At 35.2% G+C, this 15,629-nt stretch overlaps 1 protein-coding gene and 1 long non-coding RNA gene across 2 annotated transcripts in view; one reads left to right on the forward strand and one right to left on the reverse strand.

The window, feature by feature from the left end:
* The first annotated feature begins 1,519 nt into the window (after positions 1 to 1,519).
* LOC135214429 (uncharacterized) lies at positions 1,520 to 9,007 on the forward strand. The gene is made up of 2 exons (XR_010314340.1): positions 1,520 to 1,907; positions 8,565 to 9,007. It is a non-coding gene; the product is annotated as an uncharacterized LOC135214429 (long non-coding RNA).
* A 1,664-nt stretch (positions 9,008 to 10,671) lies between these two features.
* LOC135214428 (ATP synthase subunit d, mitochondrial-like) overlaps positions 10,672 to 15,629 on the reverse strand; it is a gene marked incomplete in the record, with an annotated part of 11,384 nt that continues 6,426 nt past the window's right edge. The window contains 1 exon segment of the mRNA XM_064248704.1: positions 10,672 to 10,910. Coding sequence (XP_064104774.1) covers positions 10,818 to 10,910 — 93 coding nt within the window.

Raw genomic sequence — 15,629 nt, forward strand, 5'->3', positions numbered from 1 at the left:
TAAACCAAGATACTCTATACAAACATTGTCTTAAATGGAAAAAGCAGCCATAAAGTTGACTGAGGAAACTTCTTTCTTGGAGGTATTTATTAGGTGATTGAATTAATATTTGAAAATTGCGCCAATTCTTTTACACATCAGAAAAATCTAACATATGCAAAACCCATCCTTTAAGCCATGCATGGTATAAAGCTGTTCAAACAGTGTCGAGACAGTTTTGAAAGTACCATCCCAGAAAATTTTTTTAAGATTTGCGTGTGTGAAAAAAACAATACTCTCTTCTTCCTGACTCGAGTCAAAAAGAATAAAATCTTCATTTTTGAGTCTTCATATACTCGACTGAGAATACTATATATCCTTCCTGTGACAGGGTGTAGACAGTCCACGATTTTCTTTTGAGCGAACTGAGCGCTTAATACTGGTGACAGTTGGCAATCCCTGAGCTCCAGATTCGCTAAGATCCGAAGATGCATTTGCAATTATGTAATGAGAGGAGTCACGTGTACCTTTTGTGTCGTCTTCTTCAATAAATCTCCGCACTTCTACGCCAGTTGGATCACCTGGATGATATATGTTCTTTAGAAACGGTAACATCTTTTACTGTTATAGCGCGACATTTCCAGTAATTTGCAAATTTATGGCACTTCCAATATATTTTATCTTGTACTTGCTTGTCTTAAACAAATAAATGTCCATTCACTAATAACATGGGCTTTCCTTTTTCACTTTCAACGAACTCAGCCATGATAGGGTTTAAGAGCTTCTCTACTAAATAGGAAACAGTCCAAAATAACAATGGGAACTAAGTTTTTAAGGATTTGTTAACGGTTTATTTTTATGTATATTTATTTCTTATTTAAGGTAATTAGAATACAAACAATGCGATTGAGTTGTTTCTCGAATAACTACAGTTTGGGAGAGAGAGAGAGAGAGAGAGAGAGAGAGAGAGAGAGAGAGAGAGAAAGTGCCAACATACAAAATTGCCGTCAGCTTTTTTCAACAAGTCGACGTCACTCATGCATGCATTCGAACAGTATTCTTTTCGAAAAACTGCTTGTTCGAATATTTTGTACTTCGTTCAATTGTAAATTCGAAGAATTATACATTCGAACTATTGTTTTCGAATATTTGGTGTTCGAAAAAAAAAAAAAAAAAACTTTTCGAACAATTGCCTTTCGAATTTTTGTTTTACGAAAAATTGTCCGCACACGATATATATATATTATATATATATATATATATATATATATATATAATATATCAGTATATATATATATATATAGATATATATATATATATATATATATATATATATCTATATATATATATATATATATATATAATATAACATATATATATATATATATATATTATATATAGTGTGAGCGTACGTGTGCTCTCAGGTACGTAAACACATCACCACCAATCATTATTCCCCTCTGTGGAAGACTGCTGATAGAATATTCACCACTATTCTTCCGTTTCGTCATCATTATCCACCATACCACTATCATTACCTTCATTGTAATCATCATAGTTTCATAGTCACTGTCTTCGTACTAACTCAAGACCTTTGTACTTTTCCGCCGACCAGAGTTCATAAGCAAGGACAAACTCCCTGTTGTTGTAAAACCAAAATACATTTTTTATTATCTAAAGTCTTACGTCCGCGTTAAACCTCGACGACTTCGAAACTGAACCCTTCCAGGACTGGGAGACTGCAATAAAGGTTTATGTAACGCTCTGGGAGTGTTCCATAGCGGTTACATGGAAGACACATCGTTACAAAGGCGCAAAAAATATCCTACTTGGCAACAGCGTGGTTGATGTGATGCGTATCCTATATAAATGGGTTCTACGGTTGCAACTCAGTACTGTAGTCTTCTTGCTGAGAAGTAACGTTAAAGGTAAGGCACTTAACCAATTTCGTGTTTCGATTGTTTAGTCTGTGTGAATGCGTCTTCTTACTCATTATAGCAGTGTTGTGAGCATTATCTATTATTTTTGAGATTAAAGTACCATATAATCGTCTGCGCATTATGAACACTTCAAGTTTTTACACTAATAATTGCCATAAATCTTTTTGTGGGGTATTCGATATACTTTTGGTCTAAACACCATAATATCCATCGATTCTTAATTTTCTTAACATACTACTTCGAGCAGCATTCGTAATATTTCCTTACACGGAAGTCTCTGAATATCTGCAACAATTTGCCTAGACAATTTTGAGAATCTTGCAACAATATTCCAGAATAGATTTTATGCCAACATTTGCAACAGTATTTATGAGCACAAGTTTTGCGGGCATTATTCGCAACAATATATCCCTGGCAGAATTTTGCAATTTCTGCAACACTTCCCTCAAACAGACCTGTGAATATGTGCAATAATTCCCTCAACAGAAATCTAGACAATTTCGTGATACATTAGCAACAATATTTGTAGACAACTTTGCAGTGAGCATATTGCAATAACTCCCTCGAGGCGCCTGTGAAAAGGCGCCAGCATTATTTTCTTAATTAAGTTACCTACGTTCCAGGAACAGGAACTTTTAATGATTCAGCTTAAAAGTATCAATTTTGAATACAGTCTGTTCTGAACTCTCACAACCATTCCTGGAGTTCTGAGAACAAATATGCATACATAGGCTTCAGAGTGTACATAAGTCTGTCAGCTCCTGGGCTGAATTACCATATATAAATACATCTAGTATTAACATATGACTTTCTCTTCTGAGCTGCAGCTAATTAAGAAGAGTTTCGGAAAATGACTATAGTGATTTTTAAACCCCCATCGGTGGACAAAAGTTACATAAGGGTCCAGTTATCAACGTCCTTGGGTGGAAAGTGGTGTCCCTAGACCAATTTTCCTTGAGGGACGGCGAAGGGTGAAGCTACCCAAAATTACCTTCGACTAGACTACTGTACCCCTACTTATGAACCTCAAGGCCTGTCCACCTCCAGCTGTTTATATTTTCTCTCGTTCCTGAAGCATTTACACCACACAATCGCATCGTTCTGGCTACATACTCGGTCGGTCAGTATAGTGGACAGAGTTGTATAATCGTGAATTCCTGTGCTCCATCCATCCTAACTTTTAAGATATGAAAAATTCAGCGCGGAGGAGGAATCTGTAGCTATTTATTGATTTAATTCCATGCATATCCATTTCTTTAGCAAGACAAAAACCATAGCTGAACAAGCAAACCACCTAAAAGCCTTTTATCGGTTTAACCAACACAAATCTCTGGTTCGTGTAAGGAAAATAACTGGAATAAACTTCGAATGAGTTCTCCGTATATGTTAATCTTTTAAATAGCTCTTCACAACTTAATCCACGAATTTTTAATTTCAATGTCCGGCTTAGAGGTCGTGGGACTTACAATTTTTTCATACATATTTCAATAAAAATTTATTTACTTAAGATACGGAAATCACTGCATTTTACTATATTTGAGCAATACTCCCAACCAATTTTCTCTGTAGACTTCAAATCAAAGTAACTACATTTCCCTTTGCATAAATTTTCAGTAAACCATTTACTTACAAAATTTAACCGAATTGAGTAGGCAACAATCCTGCTTATACTTTCATCCAGTTATACTATCTTAATATAAATTTTAAATACCATTTAACTAAAATCAAGCAAAATTGCATGCTTGAATCTTATAATCAAAGCTTTCCAGAGAAACCACTCTTTGATCATATATCAACTGTAGTTCCAATTACATACATTGCTGTTTTAAAACCTGTCTATTACCAGATCATTAAGACGTTATTAGTGAGCAGGATGTAGATTAATAAGAAAAACAAACTTCAGTGTCTAATTTTTTTTAATTCACCAAAAGCCGGATTTATGTTTATATATTCATAGAAAATCCCTATAATATAACTCGCTTTATTCTGCTAGTTAAAAAAAAATTGTTCAGCTATTAAAAAAATCCTTATTCTGCTTTAGTTTAAAAAAATAATAATAATAACCTCAGTTATGAGCTGCCTTTGTATGACGGGCTATCTTCCGACTCTTGTTGACTTAGGAATGTACCAAGTCAATTTACCTAGTTCAGAAATCGAAGTTCTAATTCGTTCATCTCCGCAGTTGTCTGAAGAACTGGACTATCCATCCTCAGACTCCAAGCGGCGGGAAAATGAAACAAGTACCTAAATTCTTGTTTGCATTGGCACCACCCTGACCTTTCTTGCACAGTTCTATGAGCTGTGCGACTGTTTTTGCACAACAGTTCGTGAGCTTATTTGAATTCACATTTAGAAGCCTGACTGGCCGTTGCACTTTGCAGTTCTTGGGCCAAACTCTGTGCGGCAGAAGTCAAAAGCTGACAGACGAAGTCTGTATCCTGGAGAGAGACTTCAATTTCTACAGCGACTAACTTCCCAATGAATCAGCTATTATCAAATTATTAATTTTACTAGTGTTAAATTATCAATCAACATAATGGCTATCCACTAACAATGTAAAGTCTTAAGACTGGATCATAATAGTTCAGAACAATAACTCATTGCACATTGCAGTGGGTATATGGCGAGCACATTAACTTAGCTCTCATCATCCCTGATGTACTAGTACGAACAAGTGCAGTGTCCATGGATGCCGAACAAAGGCTGGTAGTACGAACAAGTGCAGTGGCCATGGATGCCGAACAAAGGCTAACCAGCCAAGTGGCCGGAGATACCAAGATAACTTGGGAAGGCTAAGAACACTGAACTGAATGCCAATCAGGCAGTGTCCAGGGAATCTGATTTATATGATAAAAGCAGCCAAGATTATACCAAGAAAACGCCAACCAGTCAAGTACCAGGAGTACTGAAATCATGCTAACGCAGCAGCTAGGTGAACTGAACCAAACTGCTAACCAAGAGGCCACAGATCAGATGCCTATTCAGATGGCTATTTAACACTAATAAACCAAGAGGGGACAGTTAAGAAATGTCAGTGGCCAGGGGTGCCAACCAAATGCTAATACTAGGTGGCAAAAGTAAAGCAAATACTATAGTTAAATATGTCTAAGGATACAGAGTAAAGGATAAGCCATGGATAACTATACCTCAAAAAGTGCTATGTCAATTAACGTGGGAAACCATCTGCCAAGCAAAGACATTAAAACATAACAGCTAGGCCTATCAAGACATTACAGGCAGAAAACTCGCAACTGTATACCAAAGTGTGGGTCAATTTGTTGTATTAATACCAGGATTGTTAGTTGTGCTAGTGCCATTTCTACGAATTTCAAAGAAATTAATAAATGTAAAACGTGAAGTTAAAGTAGTTTTACGTTAGTTTACAACTGTCCTAAATTTAAGATTTAAATACTTGTCCATTATAAAAAACAAATTCAAAATACTAAATCATATTACTTTAAATTGCTTAAAGGCATGAATAATGTAAATGTTAAAATACAAAATATTTTAAATGGCTTACTTCAAAGGTGTGAATAATGTACAAAATTAAAATTAAACTGCTGATACAGATTGTTAAAATACAGAATTATTTACTAGAACTACAAATTATAACGAATATTCAAAATTTACAGCAAATTTCAAAGCTTACGTTAAAAAGCAAGATTTAAATATGTACAAAATTAAAGTTACGTTGAAACTTTAAAAAAATTGCAAAATGCAAAGTGAAACCAAATGACTAGTCTCAATTTTAAAAGAAATTGGTACATTACTAAAGCCTTCCTCTGTAGACCTAACCAAAAACCTAGGCTAATGAACTCGACACCCGAAATAAAAATACCTCCCATAACCCTGTCTGAAGGTCATAAGACCAACAGACAGGGCATTGGAGGCCCTCCACCCCTACAGGGGCACCGCCCCTGAAGGGGTGGAGGAAAAAAAAAAAAAAAGTTAAGTTCAACCTCACCTCAATCATACAGACTTTGCCAAGCCGAATAAGTAGAGTTGCTTATTACTTCATTAGAGAGGTTTCCGTGCTTCAGATTTAAGCTTCAATTCACTTCCAGCTGAAAGTTTGGAGTAATTAAACTATTTAGGATTACCCTACATTGGTAAATATAAAAAAAACAATGGATAAGTAGAACAAACCAAATTTTTAAAATATGTAAAGCACTCACAGTGAAGCTTTAAGAAGTCTAGGTTTGACACATTCACTAACAATTCCCTTTAGATTGCAAAGCAAGACCTTTGAAATTAGATACCTGGTGGTACTCTAGGAATTAGATAAAGAACTCTTAACTATTAAAAAATCTCCGTTGAATATCGTGAAAAAAGTAAATGTTAGTATGGAATCCATTGACCCAAGGACCTAGGCCTAGAATATTGTAGCTATAAAAATTAAAAGCTTAATGCCTTTTGCTATACGACCAAGTTACATAAAATAAAAAATATATTCAAATAAGAAAATAAGTGTACAAAACGGAACAGTAGACAGATTTCCGTGGGTTAGAAGTTACGTTAAAACTTTTAAAGCGAGAGCAATTAGTTAAAACATTTATGAAAGATAAAGAAAACAGCTTCAACTAAACACAGAAATCAGTGAAGGCTTAAAGTACTACATAACTACATATTGGAAACTAGAAGCATCACTTAAATGTTAAAACTGAACTAAAGATAAATTATAAATGAACATTTTAAATGATATAGCTCAAGAATTTTTTTTTAGAAAACTTAAGTTGGACTCCATGGCGCAAAGTAAAAACTTAATACGGCTGTTATTTAATTTGAAATTATAAAAATTTAAGCTAAAAATTTTTCAAAACAATGGGACTAATAACGAATAAATAAATTTATATAGAAAAAATAAAAATACCAAAAATACCTTAAAAGTTAATCACTTTTTAAAACAAAAGAAAAACTAAGACTTAACGTCATTCGTCAACTCTCAATTTCACACACTTAACTTAAGATAACAGCTGTAGTATATACAACAAAACACAAGTTCCCTCAACGTAGTCGTCAGAAGCTTTATAAATTACGTCTTCGAAAACCAGCGAAATAATTTGTTGAAGCTGAAAATCGGTTTCAATGACGTCACCACCAAGGATAATTTAGCTGCCATTTTCAGACAGGGACTTTAAACAGCAGGGAGAAATACTTCGCGTAGGTTTCATAAGTGAAACTCCGATAAAATTGGATTCTAAATAATGTAAATGAAAAGCACTTTCGGTTACCTGCAACTTTCCAATACGAAAATTCAAACATACAGTTTCATTAACTAAGAGGGTCGATAATAGAAATAGTCGCTGGTGGTAGTAGTAGTAGTAGTAGTAGTATTAGGTGGAATGTACCTTTGAAACGGCACTCTTGCTTGTTTTTTTTTATTCCTACTTTGTGTTTGTTTGAGTTTCTTCTCTCTGAAATACCACATTTCTTTTATAAAATCTTTCCTATTCTCCACTTCCTCCCTCAGTAGATCTAACAATAAGAGTATATTTGCTACTAATTCCTTTTAAACTCTTAAGTATCTACCTACTTTTAAACCGTGCCATTCTTTATTCAAACTTCGCTATCATAACTCTTTCTTGTATAAACACTCATCTTCTTCTGTAGAACACTTGAATTTAGAAATAACGGCGGTCAGTTCGGGGATAAAACATTCAGTCCAAATTACTATGAAAGCTTCACACACGGATGACATTAAACAGTATCCAGTAAACCTATTTGTAATTTACTTCGTAATTTTGTAATAGAGCTTTGATGCGTACGTTCTGTGAGGTTTTCTTTAAAAAAAAAAATCATTACACATGAACCATCGACTTCGAAAATAGTTACTAGGTTATTTCACGTCTAAACTGCACAATATTACGCAAATAACTTTATGGACTATTTTTGGCATTACTAATTTTTATTTGTTAGCTTCTGTACTGCATAGTTTATTCATTTCTTCTGAATTTCTCCTTAGTGTCAGCGCTCTCTTAACCAGTAGTTTACTTTAAGCTTGCACGACATATTCTAAAATCTTAAAGGATACCATAGGAAAAGTAGGTACTTGCCAACTTCTCTTATTTTAATGCTACAAAATGTATTAATCAATGTTCCTCCTGCCATCTTGCTACTTGACCCTGTAACTAATATATAGGCTACACAGATGAGTCTAAATTCTCTCAAGATTCTCCTTCGTTGTACGATACAATATGTAAAATAACACTTCCCCTGCACGATCTAGTTTAGGAAGTTCCTTCTATGCCATCTTGCCACGTAGCTAAACTTGTAGCACTTCTATAGATAAGGCTGAATTCTTTCTTGATTCACCTTTGTTTAATCCATCTCTTCCTCTTTTATTTTCTAGGATGATTCTTCTACCATCTTGTCACTTAAAATTGTAGTAATAAAGATGTCTACATTCTCTCGCGATTCTTCTTTGCTTTTATGCTGCCTTATTTAATCCATCACTTATTCTCTTTATTTTCTAATACTTCCTCAGATAAGTCTAAATCCCTTTAGATTTTTCTCTGTTTCACGCTGCCATATTTCATCCATCACTCCCGTTTCTTATTCTCTCGTATTTCTACAGATGTCTAAAAATTTTCGCGATTGTCCTATGTTTCACGCTGCCATATTTAATCCACCGCCCCCTTCTTTCAGTTTGTAGGATGGGTCGCGTCACCTTGCTCGTAGGAATCCTGGTCGTGTGCTTCGTCGCCGTAGCCACCGGCCAGTTCCTCGGAGGAGGATTCAACACTCAATACTTCCCAGGCTACGTACCCGGTTACAACTTCCACCAGCAGTTCCCTGGACACGGCTTCGGCGGCTGCCGGTACTGGTGCAGGAGCTACAGCCCTTATTCCTACCAACAGTACTACTGTTGCCAGACACCAAACCAGGCATTCTTCGGATAAGAACTGACGATGATGGCTTTCCTTTGTGATACGTTTTGAGGGGACCATTTAACCAGGGACAAATACAACGAAATAATAGTTTTCATCACTACACCACTTGAATTAATGTTACTTTTTGTTATTTTTCACGTGTTTTTGGATTGCGTCAAATTGACGATGAATTTTTCTTACAATAAACATTATGGGTAATCTTTTGTATTATTTTGACAGGTTCCTTGTAAACTTACAAAGAAATTCTTGTCCAAATTTGGTAACAAAGTTGATTGCACATTGAATTAATCTTCAATTGGAGTGAATAAAAAAAAAATTGTTCAAGCAAAAACTCGCTTCCGTTTTTCTAAATGTAATCTGGAATTTATTTTATAGATTTTTAGGCATACATGCCAATTAAGCACTGGGGCAACCAAGGCCATTCAGCGGCGCTGAAACGGAAATTGTCGGTGAAAAGGTTTGAAAGGTATAACAGGAGGAAAGCCTCGCAGTTGCAGGAGAGGGTGGAAAGTAAGATGGAAGAAAGAATATGAACGGAGGTACATAAAAGGAATGGACGCAGTTGCAGCTGGGGGCCAAAGGGACTTTGCAAAGAACCTTAAGTTGCCTAATGCTTACATTGAACTGCATGAGGTGAATATGAACAGAGGTACAGTAAAAATTAATGGACGCGGTTGCAGCTGGGGGCCAAAGGGACTTTGCAAAGAACAATAAGTTGCCTAATGCTTACATTGAACTGCACGAGGTGCACTGACAGGGCTAACCCTCTACGGGGTTAGAATTTTTATTGGGATGGGTATAAAAGAAATCCTGCACCAACTCAAAACGTTACTACGTATTGATATTCGATACCTAGCTTTAGAGGCTTGAACCACTGTGATTTAACACAAAGGGCATCCTTCAAGTTTTAATTTTTCCTTATTGACATTCTACCTAGATTTATATGAGTAATACCGCTGGATTTTGTGCCACCCCCATGATATACGTATATTTTAACTCAAGAACACAACTGTCAGTTTCTCAAAGTGAGTCAACATCTCTGCCACTTCCATGCTTTATCACCACATTAAAGTTTTTTATTTCTCCTATGGATTCTTCACACATACACACACACCTACTATAGTGCTGCCGAGTACTGGGGTCATAATATTTGGGAACATCTTTTTAAAAGTTCCGTATACCCTACTGAAAACTCAACCAGCCTGTCTTCTCTTCCTAGTATAGGAATGGATATTGGGATTAAGATGAAGGCACATTTATTTAGTATGTACTCTATTATGTATGTATAAATGTGATGAAAACATGCTAAAACTATCAAGAGTAAGTGGTAGTAGTACATATATCTTACATTTGCTTGCTGTCTTACTAATCAGCAACCAAGCATATACTGCAAGTCTGCAACATCTTCAGACAATAAAGGTGAAAGTAGGGTTAAATTTTGTAATTTAAAAATTATGCTTTCTGGCTTACGTACCAAATTGAACATCTCCATATACTGCTGTACAGCAATAGTGACCAGTGTCATCCCATTACATTAATTAACAGAAACAAAATCTTTTTCAAGTTCCAAAGTCCCAAGGGTTTAAATACAATAAATGTAAGTAAAAGACCCACACCACTTTACAAACCCAATTACATATGGTCTGCCTCATTTCTTGTCATTAAATACATCATGGTTTATAAAAAATCATGGGATTAAAGTACTATCAGCAGGATAGAATATTGAAGTTTACCAAGAGCTCAAGTTACACTGATTTCATTAAGTATGGAAAATATTTAAAACCTTACAAAAGTCATGTTTCCTAGTGATGATTCACAGCTACCTTGACAGCCTTGACATCAGGTGAAAATCGAACACACCAAAGGTCTTATAAATTTATTTACATTATTATTAGATTTACAACAAAATGATAAAAATAACCTTCGGACATCTGCTGGGGCATTACTCGGTACAATATCCACCTGAAAACTCTTAATAAATGTCTATTGACTTTCCAAATTTTTTCTCCTAGTGGTGGGATTCTGCAGCATCCTTGGTAACATAACCAGGCTGGTCTTCTGGCAAATGGGGCCACATGGTTGGGTTTGTTGCACTGATAGACTGAAAAAAAGGAAAAGTTTTCATTTGAGACAATTAAAATTAGATCTGCATTTTATTTAGCACAGACATTTGAGGCTTTACCAAATGAAGGAAGAGATACAATAATTCAAAATTGAAATCTGGGGAACAATTTTCCTTAATTATAAACAAAAAATAACCTGCCAGATGAGTAAAATCTGATGTCAGCAAGCATACAAAAAGCAAAACAACAATAATTTAATCCATTAACATTCACTCTTGGCTCTAAAGCTAACCATAGGTTTCTTTACTACCTTCCATAACAGTAGAATTGTTAATAACAAAGTTTCTTTCACCTAGATCAGCTAAAAATACTGAATGGAGCTTTTCTCAACAACCAAGAATGGATTTATGTCACAAACAAAATGACAAGCACAGAAAGCATACCCCAATCTGGGCCATCATCAGTTAAGTGATGAAATATCATAAACAATTTAGCGATAACAGATTTCTCTACACATTTCACAGCTGGTTACATATTCCAGTATAAAATACCACCTTGAGTGAGATCTTACCGTACTGATTTTCCTTTTCTAAGCATGATCTAACAAAACTATAAGTCTTGACTCAATAAATCTTGTTCCAAAAAACCTAAAACTGGAGAGAGAGAGAGAGAGAAAAAAAACACACACATCTACTTCCAAAAAACACTAGATTCTGTCTTCCACCAAGTCCTGGAAGGCCTGAAAAGTGAAAACATCCTTCAATGCTTTATTTATGAAGTTTAAGCCCTGAAGCCAAGCACTAAAACCTACTATTGTTATTCAATGCCCAAAAATCCCACTTATTTCCAAGAGTTGCTAAGAATTCCCAATTCGTGATGATTCCCCGTGGATTATGCCTCCATGTCACCTCTCTGTTAACAGCTATTCCTTTCCACCTACATCACAAGCAACAGAATATTAGTGGGAGGGGGAGGATATCAAGCAAATGCTGTTGAAACGAGCTTCCTTTCAAATTATAGGCTGCAGGCTGAGTTTACAATCACATAAGTCATCATTGTGATGCCTTGGCTATATTCTGCTACACCTGTCCACAAAGGAAGCACCTGTTGTCCTTTTTGCCATAATACAGTAGAAGACATATTTCATTTCCTCTTATATTGTTGTACTTATAGAGAAGAACGTGTTAAAGCAATAGGGCTACAGCAACCCTATGAAGAGAAGGAAAGTGACATAGTTGGAAAATTTCTATTTACAGGTAACAACGAAATAAGAATAGAAACCATATACTTGATGTGGAAAAAAGAGAGAAAAAAAGGAAAGAGCTCAACAAATAAACAAAAAACAAAAAACTCAAGATTAAGAGGCGCCGTTGCAAAGGCATTGCCTCGACCCATAACTACTACTAGAACAGGTAAGTCTTTGTTTATAAGGAAACCCTAACGTCTGCCATGTATCAGGAAATCAATTTGTCAAGCTCCCATGTCACAGTCTGATTTCTCATGCTTGATAAAGCAATAACAGAGGTCTGTGCTTCATTACAAAAAATGGAAGCAAGACATTAGAGCAAAAGGCGGTTTATTTACTTAACACTTACAAGCCTTTCCCAACCATAAAATCATTAAACGAACAAGCAACATCCAGGTATTTAAGCTGGATGTTCACCTTTGCACTGATATGCACTCTATGAATCAAACTTGTACAATAACTATGGATCAATCACACAATAATTTGCAGTGCCTTCTCCAGTAAGTAAAGAGAGTAAGTTCAAACACAACCATTAGGAAAAGTACAAATGAAAGTACAGTTCTACAGTGAATCCCCAAGACAATAATCAACTTCTTTGCATGGAATTTCATCAATTATCGTCCTTTTCATAATTGTATTTTATGCCCTTTTCCTTTTAGGGGGTTAAGACATTTTCTGTAATTCATCATTGAGAACAATTAAATCTTTTTCAAAGTTCACATGAATCTGAATTACCCTCCAAGCCACAGTATCTTATGAAATAAGCCATGGGGAGAGAAAATAACCACATTCATCCGTGTTTAATTGCAGCATCTGGTTGCAAAGTTCAGTTCCAAGTGGTGCAGCAGTAGCAGACCAATGCAGCTTTTGATTTCTACCACTACTGTATTCCAAAGTCCTTCATCAGGTTGGAATCTCCAAAATTCACCTCTCCTATTATGAGGTTTGACTAGTACACTTCCAAGAGCCCATTTAATATCAAGAGTGGGAACCTACAAACACCTGTAAACAACATTGCTGTGGTAATGCACATAATGATAATCACAGTAGTACACGACACTGCTGTGGTAATGCCCATTATAATAACTACAAGTCCAGGAAACAAAAAATGGCAGTGAATAAAAATCAACAGCATCCAGTGCCACTGCCATCCAAGTCAGTACTATCTTGTCTTCCAGTATTAAAAACTGTCCACATTTTCCACCTTTAAATTACATTGGTCAATCACGTCAATAATAGCTGTCATCAATCCATATACAGAGTCCATACTTGTTATTTTAAGAGAAATCTCTAATAATACGGTTAAGGATGAATTGGGAGACAACTGAATGTTGCAAGAACTGACAAATGAGGCCTTCATGGAAGATGTGTGAAGACTAGATGAGGAAAACAAAATTCCTACAAAAAACTAACCCACATGAATGGAACACATGATTTTCCTTCAGTAGGGTTAAATAAGTGGTTAGAATATTAAGTTAATTATCTAATGGAGCCATTATCAATAATTAACTTAAGTTCATGAACAGCATATTCTAACTCACAAGATGGGAAACAAAAGATAGTGTTCCATAGGGTAAAAATTCAAGTGAGAATACAGTATGTATTCAAAAATTGTTTGTCTCTGAAAAGAACTGCTGTATTAATATAAACAAAATAAACCTTTCAGAATGATTTCTTTGAGAAACCTATAGCTATGGTCAGTTTGCAGTTGGTTGACATGGAAGGAAAAAATCTTAGCCTCTTGGCACTGTGCAGTGTGGCTGTCCATGCCAATTACTGACTCTGATACCCAAAGAACATACAGTTCAAATTCTACTAGAGGGCATCCTGTAAGGTTTATGCTTTTTTGAGCACTGTAAATTATGTAAACTGGATACTGAGGTTAAAATGAAAATACTGTAAAGCATTTTAACAAGATCCTCTTGTAACACTGAAAAAGGTTTAACAAGATCCTCTTGTAACACTGAAAAAGGGTTGTCATCTTGTATGCATGTTAAACAATTTCAGTAACATTAGGAGTATTACCAATTTCTTCTGAATGATGACAAAATTTACCTGTTTCAGGGTTTTTTTTTCAGTTTCATTTATGGCTATAACATAAAAGCCAGCCATTCAGAGTTAAGACAGTGAAAAGATGGAGTCTGGGGTGGTTAGAGCAAGGTACAAGATCCATTAAGTATCCAAAGATGAAATGGAGAAAACTCTGAAGTTGCATAAAGTAAAACAGCAAGAGAAATGAAAGAAGGGGGAACTTAGGTACCGTATATACGCGAGTAACATGCGATCTCGCATATCATGCGACCCCCAAATTTTCACCAATAACACAGTGGTTTTGTCATGTATCCTCATGTAATCAATGCGAGTTTCATTTTCCGAGAGCGTCAGTTCATAAGGTTTGTGGTTTAGCATGCTAATGGCCGAGTCATTCAGATGTGTGCTGCTGCTAGTCAAGTTACGGTAATTTTCTTAATAATCTCGAGAATTGAATAGAAAATCTCAAGACTAAAAAAAGAATCCCAAGATAATAAAATAATTGTAAAAATAACACGCCTTTGAGTCCTAAATCATTCTCTCTCTCTCTCAGGAATAAATACTGTAATTTGAGTCTTTCACCAACAGGCATCAGTAAATGTGTAGACATTGTGTGCGTTGTTTAAAAAAATTTGTGGCATATCACACATTCCGATGTTTCGGTTTTTGAATTTTTCAGATTTCGGAATTGTGAGGTCAGATGCATAATCAAACAAACATCACTACTGCAGCAAAAACATTTTTTCCCTTTGTTTTTCATTATTGTTATTTATCAATTACAGTTTATTTAAATAAATATTAATATAATACTGTTAAATGAATGTGAGATAACTAAGATCACCTATAACAAAATAGTGGGACAATTAATATCATATGTTCACTAATAGCTATTATTTTCAAAACAAACATTCCGTAAAACGCAAAAAATATATGTACATGACAATCAAAATATAATCATGTTTTGCAGTTCAACTTGTGAATTTTAACAATAAGTATGACTATATGATATATTTCACCATATCGATCTTGAAGTTGAAGAGTCGTAAAATTTTGAGGATGGTCCGGGAAAAGGATTTGTACTTCGTGATTACGTATCGCTACACCATGTGGTATTTTCATACCACTATATTGATGATGCATCGCTACGACACACTGGTATTTTTAATACCACTATACATTAAAGTTAAAATGATCATATTATATTATTGTTTTTACGAAGAAATAATTATATAAAGAAAATTATTGAGTAATTTTTGCCGTCAGCAGTCAGAAAATCACGAACATGGTAACGTTCAAAACTAGTGCCATCCACGGCATATGTCTATAAATAGAACAGAAGCAGAGGGCAGTCATTGGATAACAGATCTCCATGGCTACCAACCAACCAATCAGGTGTTAGTTATACTACTCTGTGAATTTCTTAGAATGAACGTTTACACACGCGAAGCTAACGATGATGTGTGTGTTTTGCATACAATAA

Source organism: Macrobrachium nipponense, chromosome 45 (assembly GCF_015104395.2).
Source record: "Macrobrachium nipponense isolate FS-2020 chromosome 45, ASM1510439v2, whole genome shotgun sequence".
Taxonomy (NCBI): Eukaryota; Metazoa; Arthropoda; class Malacostraca; order Decapoda; family Palaemonidae; genus Macrobrachium; species Macrobrachium nipponense.